Source organism: Penicillium atrosanguineum, assembly GCF_028827265.1.
Source record: "Penicillium atrosanguineum strain IBT 20685 chromosome Unknown utg000007l_segment0_segment0, whole genome shotgun sequence".
Lineage (NCBI taxonomy): Eukaryota > Fungi > Ascomycota > Eurotiomycetes > Eurotiales > Aspergillaceae > Penicillium > Penicillium atrosanguineum.
In genome coordinates, this window is record NW_026623139.1 from 272,555 (window position 1) to 291,481 (window position 18,927).

The 18,927-nt window shown below is 51.2% G+C and overlaps 7 protein-coding genes across 7 annotated transcripts; 2 read left to right on the forward strand and 5 right to left on the reverse strand.

The window, feature by feature from the left end:
* Positions 1-2,267: 2,267 nt before the first annotated feature.
* On the reverse strand, positions 2,268-2,863 carry N7443_008294 (uncharacterized protein; the record flags this gene model as incomplete). The annotated part of the gene is made up of 3 exons (XM_056888350.1): positions 2,268-2,573; positions 2,640-2,764; positions 2,818-2,863. The coding sequence occupies 3 exons, from the start codon at positions 2,861-2,863 to the stop codon at positions 2,268-2,270; spliced, it is 477 nt and encodes a 158-aa protein (XP_056737652.1).
* Positions 2,864-3,898: 1,035 nt separating this feature from the next.
* Positions 3,899-6,197, reverse strand: N7443_008295 (transmembrane 9 family protein; the record flags this gene model as incomplete). The annotated part of the gene is made up of 3 exons (XM_056888351.1): positions 3,899-3,917; positions 3,977-6,047; positions 6,107-6,197. The coding sequence occupies 3 exons, from the start codon at positions 6,195-6,197 to the stop codon at positions 3,899-3,901; spliced, it is 2,181 nt and encodes a 726-aa protein (XP_056737653.1).
* Positions 6,198-7,155: 958 nt separating this feature from the next.
* Positions 7,156-8,647, reverse strand: N7443_008296 (ubiquitin domain-containing protein DSK2; the record flags this gene model as incomplete). The annotated part of the gene is made up of 2 exons (XM_056888352.1): positions 7,156-8,106; positions 8,180-8,647. 2 exons carry the CDS (start codon positions 8,645-8,647, stop codon positions 7,156-7,158), a joined length of 1,419 nt encoding a protein of 472 aa, XP_056737654.1.
* Positions 8,648-9,145: 498 nt separating this feature from the next.
* On the forward strand, positions 9,146-13,155 carry N7443_008297 (DDB1/RSE1 family protein; the record flags this gene model as incomplete). The annotated part of the gene is made up of 3 exons (XM_056888353.1): positions 9,146-9,389; positions 9,570-11,643; positions 11,841-13,155. The coding sequence occupies 3 exons, from the start codon at positions 9,146-9,148 to the stop codon at positions 13,153-13,155; spliced, it is 3,633 nt and encodes a 1,210-aa protein (XP_056737655.1).
* A 1,549-nt stretch (positions 13,156-14,704) lies between these two features.
* On the forward strand, positions 14,705-16,257 carry N7443_008298 (arrestin (or S-antigen), N-terminal domain protein; the record flags this gene model as incomplete). Its single annotated transcript, XM_056888354.1, has 2 exons — positions 14,705-14,909; positions 14,960-16,257. The coding sequence occupies 2 exons, from the start codon at positions 14,705-14,707 to the stop codon at positions 16,255-16,257; spliced, it is 1,503 nt and encodes a 500-aa protein (XP_056737656.1).
* Positions 16,258-16,593: 336 nt separating this feature from the next.
* On the reverse strand, positions 16,594-17,431 carry N7443_008299 (uncharacterized protein; the record flags this gene model as incomplete). The annotated part of the gene is made up of 2 exons (XM_056888355.1): positions 16,594-16,755; positions 16,814-17,431. The coding sequence occupies 2 exons, from the start codon at positions 17,429-17,431 to the stop codon at positions 16,594-16,596; spliced, it is 780 nt and encodes a 259-aa protein (XP_056737657.1).
* A 681-nt stretch (positions 17,432-18,112) lies between these two features.
* N7443_008300 (Tryptophan synthase beta chain) lies at positions 18,113-18,721 on the reverse strand (the record flags this gene model as incomplete). Its single annotated transcript, XM_056888356.1, has 1 exon — positions 18,113-18,721. One exon carries the CDS (start codon positions 18,719-18,721, stop codon positions 18,113-18,115), a length of 609 nt encoding a protein of 202 aa, XP_056737658.1.
* Between the last annotated feature and the right edge of the window lie 206 nt (positions 18,722-18,927).

Below are 18,927 nucleotides of genomic sequence, written 5' to 3' on the forward strand. Positions count from 1 at the left end.
CCGATGCTCGGTCGTTGAACCAAGAATGGGGCAGTCGAGACAGTCTTGATAAACCCTTGTAAAGACGACGATCCACCCGAGAATCCAAGTAAACCTTGGGCTCCACCGGATCGTGTCATCGCCTTTGTGGCCAATGGAATGCACGGAAATGGGAGCTGCTTGTTCCCCTTTTCGACCCTAATGCGGTTAGCGCCAACACTAGTCCGAGTAATCCACTTGCTTATCTTTGTGATCCAATAGTGCGCCACGGGGGCTCAACTCCCTTTTTCCCACATCCGGTACTTCTCCTCGTGTCCCTGTGCCTCCATGATCCTGCAAGTTCTGCAGTCCGAGAGCATAATGTACTGCACCCTGTCATCATGACAATATCACTATGACAAGACACGGGGAATTGAGATGATGTAGAAGGATCAGCTGAAACGACATGAGCAATCCCCCTTTCCAAGCACGCCATGGGGGGGCGGTCTATTACAGTAGAATTACTGTACTCCGCCCCCGGATTCCTGCCAAGGGCCTCGTCACCGCCGTTTGAGCAGTTGTCTCATTGTCTTTGTCTTGACTTGGCTTGACTTGTCTCCATGGTCCCAAAACCAAAGATGCACGTCCGGTTCCCCACATAGCCACGTCTGCAACATTCTGTGGCGGGACTGTTTCACCCGATTCAGAATGGCGTAATCACTGTCATCTGAGATGAAAGAACACATCACAGTCAACGCATCACACATCACACATGCCTTGATTGGTATCTTCTCCCCGTTTCGTGATATGTCACTCGCCAGGGATCGATAGGGGGCAAACTTGCACCGCGCTGCTGGGATGATTCCACCCATACGGAGATGACCGGCAGGTTGATCGTTGCGGCCTGCCAGCAACCAGGAGTCTATAGCTGGGGTCCGCATTTCCAAGGTTGCAACTGATGCGGCTTCGCTTTGCCAAACATGATGGTTGCAATCAGGTAAACACGGGATCTTGGCCCGCATCTACCTAAGTACGTTTGAGTGGAACAATAAACAAGAAAAAAATCTAAAGAACAGAGTATGTGACTAGTTACATCCCATCTAGTATTTGCTTGCTATCTGTAGATCATGTTCATATCCTGGGGCTATGTTCAAATCCCCTATGTCTGGATCTCCCTCTGCTAACTAGTATGTCGACATCTTCACGTGTAAACCCTCCTCTCCACCCCCCTTGTAAACCTCCATTCTCAAATCCCTTGACACTTTTTGACTGGGAAACCTATGCAAGACAGGTTTGCAAAATTCACCGAGAGACCTCATCATTCCTGATATAGACAAGGCTTCTCGTAGTTCCCGCTGGGTTTGAACCTAAGACCGAGACAAAAGCCTCGGGCTGCGTGTAAAAGCAGCCTTAGCCTTAGGACTAGACCCTTACCATCGATTTTTGTCCGTAACCTCGGTCATAGGAGAAGCAAGGGCATCGCCTAAGGGATTATCATCCCCTAACGATTCACAGATGGCAAGAGCCTTCAGTTCCTAAGAATCCTTCAGACTCTAGGGTTCTATAGGGGCGTCTTTAGGCGTAGTAGGGGTGTCGCTATTAGGAGTAGCGGCTCTGGACGATTCCCTAGCCACATAAGTAAATATCTGATCTCAATCGTCGGGGTAAACATCACCCTTATAGTCGGCAAAGGGATTAGGCCGGAGATCCCAATAAATAATACCCTTAGGGGCATTTTCCACTCTAGAGTCGCTGGTGGAAGGCTTAATATCCCTAGAAGTATTATCCTTAGGAGTGTTATTTCCCTAAGAGTCGCTAATAGTAACGGGTCTAATATTTCAAGGAACGAAACCCAGGGGTGTATTATCCCCCTAAAGTTCAGCCAACGTTATTCCTAAGATAAAATGAGTGCAATCCTTTTGCTCGTTTTACTTTCTATATCTCTCATAATCCGTGACCTTCTCACTCGCAGGCAAAGTCTTTAGGTAAAAGGCGGCTAAATCCTAGGTAGCCAGGTAATCCTTAAGATAATTATGACTTTGCCCCTACTAGATACTACGCTTCAGGTGAATAAATATTAAGTTTATAAGATTAGGGGTTTTCGAGGAATTGCTCACGCTGCTTATCCGAGTTTCCAGTTCTTTGGTATTAGCGATAAGAGAATGGCGCTAGCGAAGGGCCAGCAAGTTATACTTTCCATCGTGAGCAATAATAATAGTTTATATGCCGACAAACTATATTAGACGCTTCCGTGCCTTGTCCCGACCCCAGATGTAGGTTTTGGTATTATTAGCCTTATATATTATGGGCTAGGTGACGCCTAAGTGGCGGCTTAACAGATATCTTATCTTAATATTGGGCCAGACTAAGGAATCCACGAGGATCTCTCCGGTGAAGAAGTCAATTACAGCTATTTGAATGAGCTCACTCTCGCCCATAGAGGATATACCTATCTCGCAATCCAGAGCGACGGCACGTCGTTCGTCAACGGCCACATCGCGCTTAGTCCCATGCATGAAGTAGTCCTTCTTAAGCTCCTCGAAATTGAAGGGCTTCCCGTAAGCGTCTTTCTCAACACAACCAGAATTAGACTGACCAACCTTCATTCCGTAGCACTAGAATTTCTTTAAATAATCAATATTCGGTTGACCCAAATTATATCAAGGGAAAAGGAGACTTACGTTGTTATAAGGCCCCATAGGGTGGCTTCGACAGACAGCTTTCGCGGGTCGAGGCGGGACTACCCCATTAAAAATAGTCCAATAGGGCAACCCTTTGGATTGCTGGGCCCTAGATCTGAGACGGACTATAAATCTTTATTAGCCATTCTGTGCAAGGAGAAAGTCGAATCAAACTTACGCAAGCAGTCGCTGCAGCGAAGCATCCCGTGGATTTCCGAGTCCATGAATATCGTCACCTAGTAGCCCAAGGTCTTCAGCTTTGACCAACTAATGGTCCTGCTATTGATACCGAGAATAGCCTGCTTATCCTCTAGGACAGGCTCGATGCGGGGAGGCTTGGTGCGAATGCACGGGGTAGAGTAAATAAGATGATCTTTGTTCGGGTTTATGATGGTGGAAGTTAATAAAGGTGACTCAGGATGGTAAAATGATAAGAGGAGGAATGGAATCAGTATATAAAGATAAAATAAGGAAAGTTTGCACTAGGGGAGAAGAGAAGAGATAAGAAGAGTTGAATAAGGGGAGGAGGGGGCTTTTTGTATCTTAAATAATAAGGGAGTTTCTCCTCGAGACACGAAGTAAGTTCACAGGCAACGTAAGACGAACAGTTTCACACCGATAACTACTTAAAGTGAATAGTCGGTGAATAATAGAGCAAGGTTATTGGTCGCCGTTATAGGCGTGCGGCGAGCAAGGCAGCGTTCAGATAAAGTAAATAGGAGTATAAATGAGGCTTTCAAAAAAATCTTCAACAAGACAATGAAAACCGCTCCAGGAAGTGAAGAATATAAAATCCAAATCAGGTTAAGTCAATCCCGAAGAGAAATTGCGCTTTTAGGAATCCCTACATAAGTCTCCGACTAGGCATTTTTATTCCGAGGTTACCATATAATAAAGTATTACATAGCACAAAGCACATAATAGAAACGAAGACGTAGGATTGACGCTTAACGCAGTAGAATTCACAGCCCGCTATAACTCCGTTTCCAACGGATCACTAGCAGCCGGAATGGCAGCTGGTTGTATAGGAGACTGCTACTATATAAAGAAACAAGGGAAGACCAGAAATAAAACCGTGGGATGTTTCTCGGTCGAGTGAATAGCTCAAATTAAGCGAGATGCAGGGAATGAGACAGTATACGCCGTGGTGGTCAACATCACCAATGCTTATCAGACAGTTCAAATCGTGAGAGAAGATGAAGGAAGGTAGTTAGTTGTCAGAGAGTGGCCAGAGATGGTGAGAACGACCAGCTCGAGACTTAATCGACCTTAATTGCACTATTAGGATCATGAATTAGCATTTTGTGCAGAGTGTTTAGCAAGACCATGTCGCATACCTGTACACTCGCCGGACAAAGGCGTATGCGGCCAAGAAGCCAACTGTTCCTGTCAAGAGACCGTATACAGCACAAGCCAGGAAGCTGTAGCTGAAGAACAGCAAGCCAGAAACAAAGCCTGTGATGTGCAGCTTGAAGGTATAGTACCAGATACAGTAGGCGAAGATCCAGAAGGCGCTGCCACTGCCGGTCAAGAAACTCTGCCACCACCAGTGATAGTTCTGCAGAGAAGTCAGCACAAGGCACATGAATATATCGTCGGGGGGGGGGGGGCTTGCCTCGGAGCAGAGCTGGCTGTATGTCGCAATGATGGTCACTTCAATCACTGTAACCAGCAACACCGCTGACACCACGCTCAAGAAACCAAACACGTAGTAGTAGCCGCTCTTGTCCTGCCAAAGATTCTTGAACACAAAGAGGAGTTCAATAAAGAGAACAGCAAAGGGAATCAGACCAGTCAACAAGGGGCCTGCGGGGCTGCGCAGATACCAGGGCTGGAGTGGGATTTGACGAGGGATGGCGTTGGTCTTTAAAGGATGCTCCCATGGGCTAGCTCGCACATATCCAAACCAGCTACCGGCGTACACCAGGGGGACCTGGATAAGAAGCCAGAGAGCAAGCAGTCCAACCAAGGTACCGAAGGGGATGGCAGTGCTGGATGCTTGAGCCCAGACGAACAGGTTCAATATCAAGACAAGGCAGAATGACAGCCCCGGGAACAACAAGGCTGTAATGACCGTGTTCTTCCGCCAAGCTGATCCGCCAAAAGTTTTGTATAGCCTTCCGGAGAAGTAGCCGGAGAAGACACCAGCAAAGACAAACAGCCCCATGCCAACACTGACGAACCCACCACGGAAGCTCGGATTCAAGACACCCAAGCAGCTTAGCACGAGAAGTCCCGTGGCCATGAACAACAACTGCATGCCCGATCCGATCAACGGGGCCAGAAGACCACTGTAGGCTGGAATGCGGAAGACGTCGCCGTGAAGAAGTTTCCAACCACTGGTGTCTTCGAATGCCTCCTCTTCGGAAGACATGTCTGCGTCATTCTCCACATCATTCTCCAACAGTCCGTCGCCTTTCTTCTCGCCGGATCTCTTGCGTCGAGGTCCCTTCGGCTTCCGATCATCCATGGCGCCATCACCACGACCCTTGATGTCGCCATAAACCGTGCGGCTCCAAATGACAAAGACGGTGACCCCCAGCACAGTAGAGATTGTCAAGGAGTTGATGATCGCCAGCCAGTGGGTCATCGAACCCTCCTCCTGGTTGGTGAAGTACAGGTCCCAACGGTTCGCCCATTCGACCTTGGTATCCTCGCGGAAGTAGACGGAGTAGGTGTAGGGAATCTTCAGCAGAGCACCGTCGTCATCGTCGTCATCCTCCTCTGGAATATAGGAGAGACCCTGGTACTTCTCCTTAAGGCGCGACGTGTCTGGTGCAATGAACAAGCTCAATGGATCCTGGTCCTTGTGGACCGCCTTGGGGCAGCCATTCGCTAGGCGGTCCTTTGCGCTGATGCTCTTGGGATATACCTCGAATCCGACTATAACCTTGCCGCCCTCCGGTGCGCTGCGCCAGCGAATAACAATTGTAAAGTGATTGTTGATGAAGGAGCGAGGACGACCGGTCACGGGTGAGATATCGCGGTATCCGAGCTTGAAGCCAGAGGCATAGTACTTGCGGCTCCGGTCGACGGTCACGAAGCTGGTTGCGCCTGGGAGGTTATCGACAATCCACTCGATCACATAATTCTCCTTGATGAGCTGGCGAGCCCACTTGACATCTTTACGGCTGACCTCGGCAGTGCAGAGCGACTGGCACTCTACATCCTTTCCCATGGCAAGCTCGAAGTCTGAGGTCATGATCCGATCGCCGCGCAGCACCTCGCCTAGGTTGAGCGAGATGCTCTCGCCGGATCCGAAGGGCGAGCCACCGTGTGAGCGGCCGCTCGGCGGGCAGACGAAGGGCAGATCGAAGTAGGCATATTGGAGCTGGGTATGGTCGGAAAAGATCTTGTTCACGAGAAGAGGGATAGGCTGATCGTCGTTATACCGGGCGACCGAGTAACCTTAGAATGGAAGACAGGGTCAGTGGCGTGAGCTGGATGGGCAGATCGGAGAAGCTTACCAGGGATGTAGAAGGCCCAGGTCCTGGACACGAACAAGAGCAACCATAGCCCCCAGTGCTGTGGGCTCAGTGGCCCGGATGCTGTGTGCATTGCGAGTTATTGTTCTGCTCTACTCACGAGAAGGTCTAGAAAACCATGCAACGAAGCCGCTGGTAGGCTTGACGTGGACGGCGTTGCAAAAAGTGGTCCTGATCTTCGCCCAGCGAGACTAGATCTCAAACACTGACACCTGAGCAAGGTGTATAGATTGATCGTCCAACGATTAGGAGGCAGGTGCGCCTAGGGTGCTTGGCAAGGTTCGGGGTCTGGACCGCCAGGGATCGACCGAGATTTGAGGGAGGTTTAGCAAGGGAAAGAGAACGAGTGTAATCGGCGAATGCCGCAGAGCCAGCAATGGGGAATCCAAGGGTGGAAACAGTGAATGGCCGGACCTTGACGCTTCCAGCGTGTCAACATGGCTTACTAAGGCGCGGCATGCACCCAGACGCATTCAACTTGGGGAAAAGGGAAAAGCTTACTTTGCTTATTTCCTGGACTCCACAATCGCGTCTAAAGTGGATTGAACATCTAAATTGAAGCGGCGGTTCGGGGGTGGAAGGACACTACCCTAGGGTTTCCTCTGCGAGGTGAGCGGGGTGTAGAGTCTGCCTTTTAAGGTTGCATCTACGGAATCTCCGAGCTGCGTAAACACGAATGGAGGTCCGTGGACTTATACTTTACCGATATCCAATAAGAAGGGAATACAAGACAACATGGGCAGTACTTCTACTGTGACTCCAAGATCTAAATCTAGAGATTTGAGGATTCCGAAGGCAAACCGAATATGGCATTGGAGTGGTCAACAGCCATCAAGAAACGCTAACATCCAGGCCGATCCAGGCTGAAAAGAAAGGAAAGATCCACTTCCACGGACAAACATGCGAAAAAGGGTAATGTGAGGTCATCAGCACTCAGAAGTCGGTCGTTACCATCAGACATCAAGGGCCATGGGATAGGTCAACTAAGAGATAAACATGAAAAATGCGCGACAAAAGAAGAGAGCGTGTGCTCATGACGGGTTGTTCAGGAGATCCTCGATAGCCCCTTGAACACTACCGCCGGCACGACGCAGAGCTGTAACGTTTCGCTCAAATTCAAAGAAGCCCATGTCGTTCAATTGGCGGAGCTGATCAGCATAGCGCTCCTCTGGGGGTCGGTTGTCAGCCGGCTGCGGAGAGCCGAAACCACCAAAGCCACCACCGAAACCGCCGCCCCCGAGCAAAGATGCCAGCGGATTCGAACCAGCAGCAGCACCTTCTCCACCTTGTCCACCCATAGCCTGCATCATCTGTTGCATAAGTGCGGGGTCACGCAGGAACGGGTTCTGTTGAGGGTTGAAGGGGTTCATGCCTTGGGCACCACCGTTGCCGCCAAGCAAAGCTGGGTTGAGCAACGAAGCAAATGGGTTCTGAGCTTGGGCCTGAGCCTGGCCAGCTTCGGGAGTCTGTCCCTCGCCCGTTGCGGATCGTTCTGTGGTGTTCTGGCCTTCCTGTGTACCAGCCGGCTGAGCGTTACCAGCGGTGGCAAGGTTGCCAAAAGGATTAGCACCTCCAAAGAGCTGAGCGAATGGGTTTCCAAGGGGATTTTGTCCCATCTGTCCCATTTGAGCAAAAGGATTGGGAGGGGCTTGCTGCTCGGTGTTCTGCCCCTCTTGGGCGGTAGTGTTGGTTACGCCTGGGGCGGGAAAGGCTGACTCGCCGCCCGCGCCGCCGGGGCCCATACCCATCGCCCGCTGGACCTGCATCATCTGGCGAATATGATTGGGATCAGTCATCATGCGACGGAACTCTGGACTTTGCAACATCTGTCGTGCCGTAGGCCCCATGTCACGAAGCATGGGGTTTTGTTGTATCATCATATCGATCATCGCGGGGTTCTGCAGAGCCTCGTTGATCTGTGACTGGAACTGGGGGTTCTCGAGCATATTCAACATTTGGTCCGAGTCCGGAGGAGGGCCCATCTAAATCCAATGGCATGTCAGTAAATCCGAAAGTGTGACGACAAGCGGTCATATGATATTAGGGCTTGCTTACCCCACCATCTGGCCCAAAAAGACCTGCGCCGGGAAGCTGGGCGAATCCAGCATACCGTGCCCCAGTAAGACCGGCCAGAGGGTTATTACCAGTACCGGCAGCGAGGTTAGCGGGGACACCGGCAGCGGGTTGAGTCGGGGTGGCGCCAGCAGGTGCAGTTGTCGAACTGGCCTGACCAGCCGGGCTCGTACGCTGCTGATTGCTCGCAGCGCTTTTGACCAAATGAATAGTGTGGCCATCCTTAATCTTGTAGCTCTCTAGAGTTTCATTATCTTTCAGAACTCGACCGGAGTAGATCAGACGCTGGCGATCCGCGGGGGTGTCGGCATATTCAGAGCTTGATAGCTTCTGCTTCAGTTCCAAAACCAGTGTAGTGATAGGGAGGGCCAGGGTGAACTTGGCATCGGTGGAAGATTTGACAGTGAAGGTGATAGAGGTATCCTCAGTAACTCCGGTGTCATCGGCCATGGTTGGCAAGTTTGAGGGAGCCACCGGGTGGGGGGTTGGGGCCGTGGAGAGAAGTGAGAGATCGGGCGGTTAAGCAAAGAGGATCGTCAAGCCAGGAGAGACGTTATATAGGACTACTCAGCGGTAACAAAAGAGCAATGCGCAGGAGCAGATTGAAGGCAAAGAGGTTGGGCAAGTGAGATAGCAAGGTGTTCCATAGTCCAGACATATTACATAACTGATTGCAGAAGGCGGTCGAATCCGATCGTTCTGCACGTGATTCGGGAGCTTCGCACTGCAATTTTGCACCTCTGGATCTTTCCCTTTCTGCAAGCTCGTTCTCTTGTTTTCCACCACCAGTTGTGGCCAATTTTTCAGGAGGAGTCTTCCTTTTTCACTGACTCCACCCAGCAGCAATGGGATTGATGTGATCATCACATCGCCTGGACTGCAATTGCGTGTAAAATCCGCGTCTTTCTGCGTGTTTTTGGGCGGAAACCCGTGAGCTAGCTGCCCACCATGGCTACCACCTCGCACATGTTTATGTACTCTTTGACGATCCAGCCTCCAACTGCGATCACACAGGCCATCTTGGGTCAGTTTTCTGGGACTAAGGAGCAGCAGATCGTCACTGCGTCCGGTTCCAAGCTTACCATCCACCGTCCGGATCCGACTCAGGGAAAGGTCACACCAATCTTTACCCAGGATGTCTTCGGCATCATCCGCTCGCTAGCAGCATTCAGGCTTGCTGGAAGTAACAAAGGTATGTTTTTCTTTAACCCGTGTCTGCATTTACGAGTTCAACTTAGTGATTCTTCAAGCTTTCCGGGTAGCACGGTCCTGGTTTTCCGAGCCGGCCCCTTGAGGGCGGGACCTGCCCCGGCCAGCAACGTTGACGCTGTTAACACAAGTTTACGAACTGTGCTGAGACATGAGTATCTAGATTACATTATTATCGGCTCCGATTCGGGTCGTATTACCATCATCGAGTACGTCCCCTCGCAGAACCGTTTCAACCGGATCCATCTGGAAACATTTGGCAAGTCTGGTGTTCGCAGGGTAGTTCCCGGGCAGTATCTTGCCGTGGACCCCAAGGGACGTGCATGTTTGATTGCATCTGTGGAAAAGAACAAGCTGGTCTATGTTCTCAACCGTAACTCCCAGGCGGAACTCACCATCTCGTCACCCTTGGAGGCGCACAAGGCCCAGACACTTGTGTTTGCCATGATATCACTGGATGTTGGCTATGAGAACCCTGTCTTCGCTGCCCTTGAGGTCGATTACTCCGAGGCCGATCAAGACCCCACCGGACAAGCATATGCAGAGATCGAGAAGGTCTTGGTCTATTACGAGCTTGATCTTGGACTCAACCATGTTGTCCGCAAGTGGTCTGACCCCGTCGACCGCACTGCGAACATGTTGTTCCAAGTCCCTGGTGGTGCAGACGGCCCCAGTGGTGTTCTGGTTTGTGCCGAAGACAGCGTTACGTATCGGCACTCCAACCAGGACGCGTTCCGTGTGCCCATTCCCCGTCGAAGTGGACCCACAGAGAACCCCGAGCGGAAGCGGACCATCGTTTCCGGAGTGATGCACAAGATGCGAGGCGCATTCTTCTTCCTCCTCCAAACCGACGACGGTGACATGTTCAAGCTCACGCTTGACATGGTCGAAGATGATAACGGTCAGTTGACTGGAGAAGTCCAGAGTCTTAAGATCAAGTATTTCGACACCGTTCCCGTTGCATCAAATCTGTTGATTCTCAAGAGCGGATTCCTCTATGTTGCCAGCGAATCAGGCAATCACCACTTCTACCAATTTGAGAAGCTCGGTGACGATGATGTGGAGCTTGAATTCTCAAGCGACAATTATTCTGCCGACCCATCTGTCCCTTACGACCCCATCTTCTTCCGTCCTCGCGCCGCCGAGAACCTCAATCTCATGGAGGTTTTGAGCTCTCTCAACCCATTGATTGACAGCAAAATTGCCAATCTCACAGAGGCCGATGCGCCTCAAATCTACTCGGTTTGCGGCACTGGCGCCCGCAGTACCTTCCGGACACTCAAGCATGGCTTGGAGGTCTCTGAGATCGTGGAGTCGCAACTCCAAACTGCGCCTTCCGCTGTCTGGACGACGAAGTTGACGCGTGGCGATGAATATGATGCGTACATTGTCCTCTCCTTCGCCAATGGTACTCTGGTTTTGAGTATTGGTGAGATCGTGGAGGAAGTCAGCGATACTGGGTTCCTCTCTACTGCACCCACGCTGGCCGTGCAGCAGCTTGGCGAAGATTCCTTGATTCAAGTGCATCCTCGGGGTATTCGTCACCTCCTCTCGGGTGGCCGAGTCAACGAGTGGCCCGCGCCACAGCATCGTTCCATCGTCGCTGCTGCTACGAACGAGCGCCAAGTGGCCGTGGCTCTCAGCTCTGGTGAAATTGTGTACTTTGAAATGGACACAGATGGCACCTTAGCCGAGTATGATGAGAGGCGGCAAATGTCTGGTACCGTCACCTCTCTCAGTCTGGGCCAGGTTCCCGAGGGCCGAATGCGCAGTTCCTTCCTGGCTGTCGGTTGCGACGACTCTACTGTCCGTATCCTCAGCCTTGACCCAGACTCAACTCTGGAGAACAAGTCTGTTCAAGCCTTGACTTCTGCCCCCTCTTCATTGAACATCATGGCTATGGCTGATTCAAGCTCCGGCGGCACCACCCTTTATCTGCACATCGGTCTTTATTCCGGTGTGTACCTTCGCACAGTTCTAGATGAAGTCACTGGCGAGCTGTCTGATACACGGACTCGCTTCTTGGGCGCAAAGCCCGTCAAACTGTCCCAGGTCTCTGTCAAAGGCCAGACAGCCGTCCTGGCTCTTAGCTCCCGCTCATGGCTTGGATATTCCGACCCGCAAACTAAGGGCTTCATGCTGACTCCGCTGGACTATTCGCCTCTTGAGTGGGGTTGGAACTTCTCCAGTGAGCAGTGTGTCGAGGGTATGATCGGTATCCAAGGCCGTAACCTAAGGTACGTTTTATACTTCCAGCATTGCATTGATATCCCATCCCATTCCTTCCATGATCATATGATGAAAATAAGGGCCCGAAATTATTTATGAGGACAAACTTTTTTTAATATTTTCCAATTGTTCCTACTGAGATCATTCACCTGCCACCGTTTGCATTTGACCGTTGCTTTGGGATATTGTCACTGACAATTACTAGGATTTTCTCTATCGAGAAACTCGACAACAACATGCTTCAGGAATCCATCCCTCTTGCTCACACACCGCGTCGCTTTGTTCAACACCCTGAGCAACCGCTATTCTACGTTATTGAATCCGACAATAACGTCCTGTCTCCTGCTACGCGGGAGAGTCTGATTCAGGATTCCAAGTCGCACGCCAATGGCGAATTCGAGGTTCTGCCGCCTGACGAATTCGGCTACCCTCGTGGCACTGGTCATTGGGCCTCTTGCATCCAGATTGTGGATCCTATCTCTTCCAAGTCAGTCGTGTTTACACTGGATCTGGACGAAAACGAGGCGGCGGTCAGTGTTGCTGCAGTACCGTTCGCCAGCCAAGACGGTGAAACCTTCCTGGTTGTGGGTACTGCTAAAGACATGGTCTCCTTGCCTCCGTCTCACGCTGGTGGCTTCATTCATATTTACCGATTCCAGGAGGATGGGCGCGAGCTGGAGTTTATTCACAAGACCAAGGTTGAGGAGCCTCCCCTTGCCCTTCTTGCCTTCCAGGGCAAGGTTCTTGCCGGTGTCGGCCCCATTCTTCGTCTGTATGACCTCGGTATGAAACAGCTTCTCCGCAAGTGCCAAGCCCCTGTCGTCCCCAAGACTATTGTGGGACTCCAGACGCAAGGAAGCCGAATTGTGGTTAGCGATGTCCGCGAGAGTGTTACCTATGTCGTCTACAAGTACCAGGAGAACATTTTGATTCCCTTTGTGGATGACTCCATTGCTCGCTGGACGACCGCGACGGCCATGGTTGACTATGAAACCACCGCGGGTGGTGACAAGTTCGGTAATCTCTGGATGATGCGCTGCCCGACCAAGGTCTCAGAAGAGGCCGACGAGGATGGATCCGGTGCCCACCTCGTTCACGAGCGCGGTTACCTTCAGGGCACTCCCCACCGCCTAGAGCTGATGGTTCACTACTACACGCAAGATGTCCCGACCAGTATCCACAAAGCTCAACTGGTGGCTGGTGGTCGTGACATTGTGGTGTGGACGGGCTTCCAAGGCACGATCGGCATGTTTGTGCCGTTCGCCAGCCGCGAGGACGTTGACTTCTTCCAAAGTCTGGAGATGCAGCTCGCCGCGCAGCAGCCCCCTCTGGCTGGCCGCGACCACCTGATCTACCGTGGGTACTATGCACCTTCCAAGGGCGTCATTGATGGCGACCTTTGCGAGATGTATTTCCTGCTACCCAATGATACGAAGATGATGATTGCGGGCGAGCTGGATCGCTCTGTCCGCGAGATCGAGCGCAAGATCTCTGATATGCGAACTCGGGTGGCGTACTAATTTATTTCTGGGGTAGGTGGGATTCTGATGATGGCGTTTGTGCTCTGGGCTTCAGATACCTAGTACCTGTTAATCGATACCACTTGGCGGCATTGACCGCATTCTTTGATCACGGCTTGTGCCACCTTTTCTCGTTTCCATTTGCATTTTATTCTTTCTAGACATCTCTTCGGAGAAGGTCTCTTGCCTCGCTCGGTCTGCCGCTTCACTCGGCTAATCTTGAGCTGGATGCAGCCCGCTCGTTACGACGAGTGGCCTGTATGAGACGAGAAGAAGCGTGGTCACCACGCGTCGACGTTTTTTGAGTACGGTTTTATCCGCTTTGCACCACGGGTATACACCGTAATTTATCTGTCGGGACATCCCGTAAGGCCCAGGTACATAGTTGAATAGAAACCCATTATTGAAACCACATTTGGAAGAAATCTTCGCTTCATATGAAATATCCTAGGACATCATGTAGATCACTTGGGCGATCGGAATCGAGACCGATCCCTTCGTTACGGCCAACCGAAAGTACACCGAGATTTACGCCGTGTGTGAACACATATCCGCCCTGATCCCGTGGTGAAGTCCGAACAGCACCCACTCGGGAGGGACAAAAGCCTCGGTTAAGGGCGGAAAATTCTGGGGCGTCCGAAAACCGGCTACCAGCGTCGCCGTTCTCCTCGGGAAAATCCTAGAGCCGCGATGGTGTCACATTGCATGTCATATTTAGGGGGAATGCAATTCAAGTGGGAACTGGAAAAAAAGAACAAAAGAGCCAAATGACGAGAGTCATCGACGCGATATGCGGAACCATTCCCCATGTCCGTGCTTTGAAATCCCCCGGGGCATCGTGGCTGTTACTAGTGATTGGCCATAGTGACGACCGAGCGTCGGGGAATGTAGAGTAGTTCAAGTGGAGACTCTCGAAGGGCGTGCAAATGTCGGCGTAAGGCGCGCTCCACCGGCCCCTAGCCCCACCTTCAAGCCTGTGTTGTGACACCAAAGCACTCGCTAGAGAGAATATAGGTGTGCATAGGGCGTACATCGTAGGGAGGAAGTCGAGGGAATGGCATTTCATCTCGGCATATGTTCAATTCACCGCGGCCTTAGCACGATCTTAGCCGAGAACAGAATGGTAGGATGAGATGACTAGCAAGAATGTCAAGACAAGGGCGTGCCGATGTAGGAGGCTTACCACTCTTCGCTTTAACCTTTAACTGCAGCTGCAGACGATGGGCGCCAGCTCGTTTCCCCTAAAGGTTATTCGACGCGGACGTGACTCATGACGATTAACAATCCTCACCATAAGCTCGTTTGCATTTGCATTCACGGTCACAGTCACAGTCTGAGATACTCACACTAGGGACTATAAGACGGGGCCCCTCCTTGAAGTGAACTGCGGTTGTCCACGGCTCCACTTTCTACATCCTTTTTTTTTTTTTGGTGCTTTAAATCACTCTGAATTCCTGATTTTTGGGACTGATCCATCTCTTGATTTATTGCTCAACTTCTTCTTCTGCCCCTCTGTACCTCGATCCCTCTTCCTCGAGAGCGCGATACAATGGTTGCGACCTCCGTAATCAGCAAGGGCTCCGAGTCTCTCGATGTCTTCACCCGGCGATCGCAGCCCAAGATCGAGATCAACCTGCTAGATCAGACACCGGGCCTGGTCAACTCCTATACAACGGGTGATCAGATTGAGGGGACTGTATCCATCACTGTCGACCAGGAGACACGTTTCGATGAAGTGGAAATTGTCCTACAAGGTAAGATTCCTCCACAGTTTTTGCTTATCTCGCATCTAAGCCCGACTTAGGTACATCGCACACCACGGTAGAACGTGCATCGTGTCCGGGCCGTACAGGATCCCAGCAGATGTTCCTGAAGCTCCGCCAACCCGTGGATGAAACAGAATACTCCACCCCGCGACTCTTCGAAGCTGGTCATAAATACAGCTTTCCCTTTACCTTCGTCGTCCCCGACCAGTTGCTTCCCCAGGTGTGCACTCACTCCAGGAACAACCACCAGGTCCACCGATCTCACACTATGCTCCCGCCGACTTTGGGAGATCCCATGCTGGCCGGCAATGGAAAGACACTGCTCGATGATATGGCCCCGGATATGAGCCAGATCTCATATATCATTCGCGCCGCAGTCAATAAGAGATCCACGGCCGATCATCGCCAGATCAAAGCGTTGGCCAATGTTGCGAAGAAGGTTCGCATTATCCCCGTGGTCGAGGAGGAGGCCCCTATCAACACGGTCGACCACACATACTACTGCACTCGGAAGGAGAAGAGCGTGAAGCGTGGATTCCTGCGCGGAAAGCTGGGGCGATTGGTAGCCGCGTCTGCGCAGCCAAAGCCTATTCGACTATCCCCTCCCAGCTGTGATGCCCGCGATACTGTGAGCACTGTGGCTACCGTTCAGCTTCGATTTGACCCCGTGGGCAACGAGCAACCACCTCGCCTCGGCTCCATGGTCAGTAAGCTCAAGGTGAGCACCTTCTACAGTGCCACTCCCTGGGAGGACTTCCCCTGCCAGGCTGGCACCACGCCCTTCTCCCAGATCGGACAGGCCCTCTTCACTGAGACCGTCCCCTTGTCCACAATGTGTGTAGCTTCCGCCCAATGGCAGAAACACTCCATTCTTTCCGACGCCGATCGTCGCGACTCATTGAACTCAACCTCCTCAACAGCCTCAGAGCAGTCAGTCAGCCCGTCTTCCGAATTCCTCGGAGATACCTACTACACCGCATCAGTCGTGATCCCCATCACACTCCCTAAAACCAAGACATTCGTGCCAACCTTCCACTCATGCCTGATGTCTCGCACATACTCCCTCGACCTCTCCCTAACATATCACACTCCTGGCACCAACGTCCTCACGCCAACAATTTACCTCCGTCTTCCGATTCAGATCACCACCCAGCCAAAATACGATACCCTCAAGTCTGCCATCGAGGGCGTTATCGTCACTCAAGAAGAAGTAAACGCATTCTTCCGGCCCCGCACTGTGAGCCCGCCCACCACCGAGGCAGTCATCGATGTGAGCCTCGCACCACCCGAGTACTCGGAGACCATTTCTTCTGCCCCCCGTGTCGCTGCTACATGAGCACCCAGTGCATGTTTCTTTCTTTAGCTTGGTTCTTTACTTGATAATACCCCCATCATGCGTTGCATGTGCATAAAAGTTGTGTTGATTTTGGTGCTGATCTCGATCCTTGTTTGAATATACCCTTTCCTTTATTTTGAAGCGCAAACTCATGTTTTTAGAATACGATTTTCTACTTAATCAAGCACATCATGGAAATTTTGGTTCTTATTAAACTTTGAATTGTGGAGCAAACGATCAACCGAGATAGATGAAGCCCACGATGAAGCCCACGATGAAGTCCACGATGTACGATGCCACGCCTCATGGTATCCCTCGTAATCCTTATTCAAAGACTCAGTTCTGACCTAGGGAAATCCGTTGTTGCAGCATTGCCTCTTTGGCACCAATCCCTGATGTAACATGTACTGTGGGCAACTTCAAAGCGAGCCACTCGATCATTTGCGAGGGCGCACTCTGACATTGCAGGACAACCCATTTCACTGCCGGAAAACGATTCTAAAGTAACATTTTCGATTAGTATCAGAGTGAGCAATGACAGACAAGTGAGTGTTACCGTAATGAGGCAGACCAAAGACTGAACGATTTTATGCTCCGATTTTCGGCTGAGATAGTAAGGCGGCGTGCCCTCTGCGGGAATTGGCGCCAGGTAATAATAGTGAAAGTATACAGACAACAACGTGACTGCCGGAGCATGGATCCAGGGAATGTTTTCTCCATACTTGTTAGCCGCGAAGATCCCGTCTAGAGTGTGAATCTTCGGGAAACTCAAGCCATAGAGCGCATCGATGTATGTCCTCGCATTGCCGAACGGAAAAACCCCACGTTTATAATGGCCGACCAGGTTAGACTTCCTCACGAGGTTGGCATAGAACTGTTGACGAGATTGAGGGATATTCTGGAAGCAGCGAGCGAGCGGGAATATGTTTTCAGTCGTGGGGGTTTGCCAGAGGATGCGCACGGCTTCATGGAACCAGGTGGAGTTCACGAAGAGACATTGGTATATGGCGGGCACAATGGCCGTCTTTATGAGGCCATTTCGGGTGCCATCGCCTCCCAAGCCGATATATTTGTCGTCGGTAAGGTAAGAAAAGATCATTCCCAGTATTTCTGGCAAGAGGGTGACCCGCGAAGTGACTGTGAGGGGGCCGTTTCCCCGTTTTCTTTTTGGCATGATGATGCTGCTTTGCGTGTGTGTAGATACGGAAGCTTTGTCTCTAGTGAGAGGGAGTGTGAAGATGAAAATGTGGTAATGAATATGGTGCAAGGATGAGGAACGTTTGAAAAGAGGAACCCGTGCTTTATACATCCACTCCTCAAGGCACCTTCCCCAACTTGTGAGCACACAAAGTCAAATAAGTACAAAGATTGGTCGTCTCAAGTTGGTCCAGAGTAAACAAGGCCTCATATACTCTCAGCCGATCATCGGTTCAACAAACAGTCAACGGAAAATGAGCAGCCATCCAACTTGAACTCATTCACTATGGCAGCCAGCAGAGATGGGCCACCGGGTGGCCGTGTAGGCAGCTCCTCCAGGCAACAATTCCAACTGAATCAAGAATCATTCATTTTCTACCTATTCGTGAAATGAAAGCAAATGATTGTCTGATTGTCTTTTTTGTCTCGGTGGAAGAATGATTAAAACCCTTGACATGACCCGATCCCATCTCAGGCTTCGAGCCCGGCACCACACATCGAGGCTAAAGTCCATTGGTTTCGAGCTCCTCGCCATTATCCGACACTGTCCATTCGATAACCTTGTAGCTTTTTGCAACTTCTTTCATTGTCTCGCGATTAATGTTGTTTCTTGGGTCTTCGAAGTAAATCGTTTGCAGCTTCGGGTAGCGCTTCTACATCATAGACAGCTGGATGTCAGCACAGATCCCGTACAAACGTAGCGGAAACCAACCTTGACAACTTTGATGAGCCGATACACTACCTTCTCGCTGAATTCAACGTCCAAGTGTTCCTGTCCCCCGATGTGGACGTGAAGGGTGTCGACTTCAGGAGCGTCGATGTCGGCTAGAAAGATCCTCTTCGCGTTTGCCGCGAGTCGGTATCGTAATGCCCGGAGCTTGGGAAAGAACACACCCTCAACCAATCGGCCGTGCGCCTTGACGTTCTTGGAGTGGCATTTGGGCAGCGTCCCAGACTTGACGAAGCCGGCATACAACTGTCGTTGCTCCATGGAGGGGAGAGACCCAATCCGGTAATGGATCGAATGACCAGACATGCGTGTGGGGTCTGCCCACTGAAGCCGCACTGCTTCATAGTACCACAGCTTATTGACTCGTGAGGCTACGGCCAGGGTACAGCTGCCGTTGGGTCTTTTACCATCATCGGACAGGCCGAAGAAGGCAAACTTGGCTGTGTACCACGCCTTGGCTTCGGAGAAGTAGACCCAGTAGAGGATAATGGAGACCAGCTCCGGTAGGGAGAGGACGCACTCAGCGGCGGTGACCATAGCTCGGAATTTTGGGAGGCGGTGTTAATATCGGGACACAGCCAGCTAAGTCAAGGACGTCGGAAAGAACGAGATAGTAAAAGGTAGAAGGCACAGGAGAGAAACGAAGGGAAATAGTGTAGGTAGGAAACAAAGGAAGATGTGTAGAAATAAATGCAGATGGAGACCTATAGACAGCTGGAGGATGACTTCCAGGAACACGATAA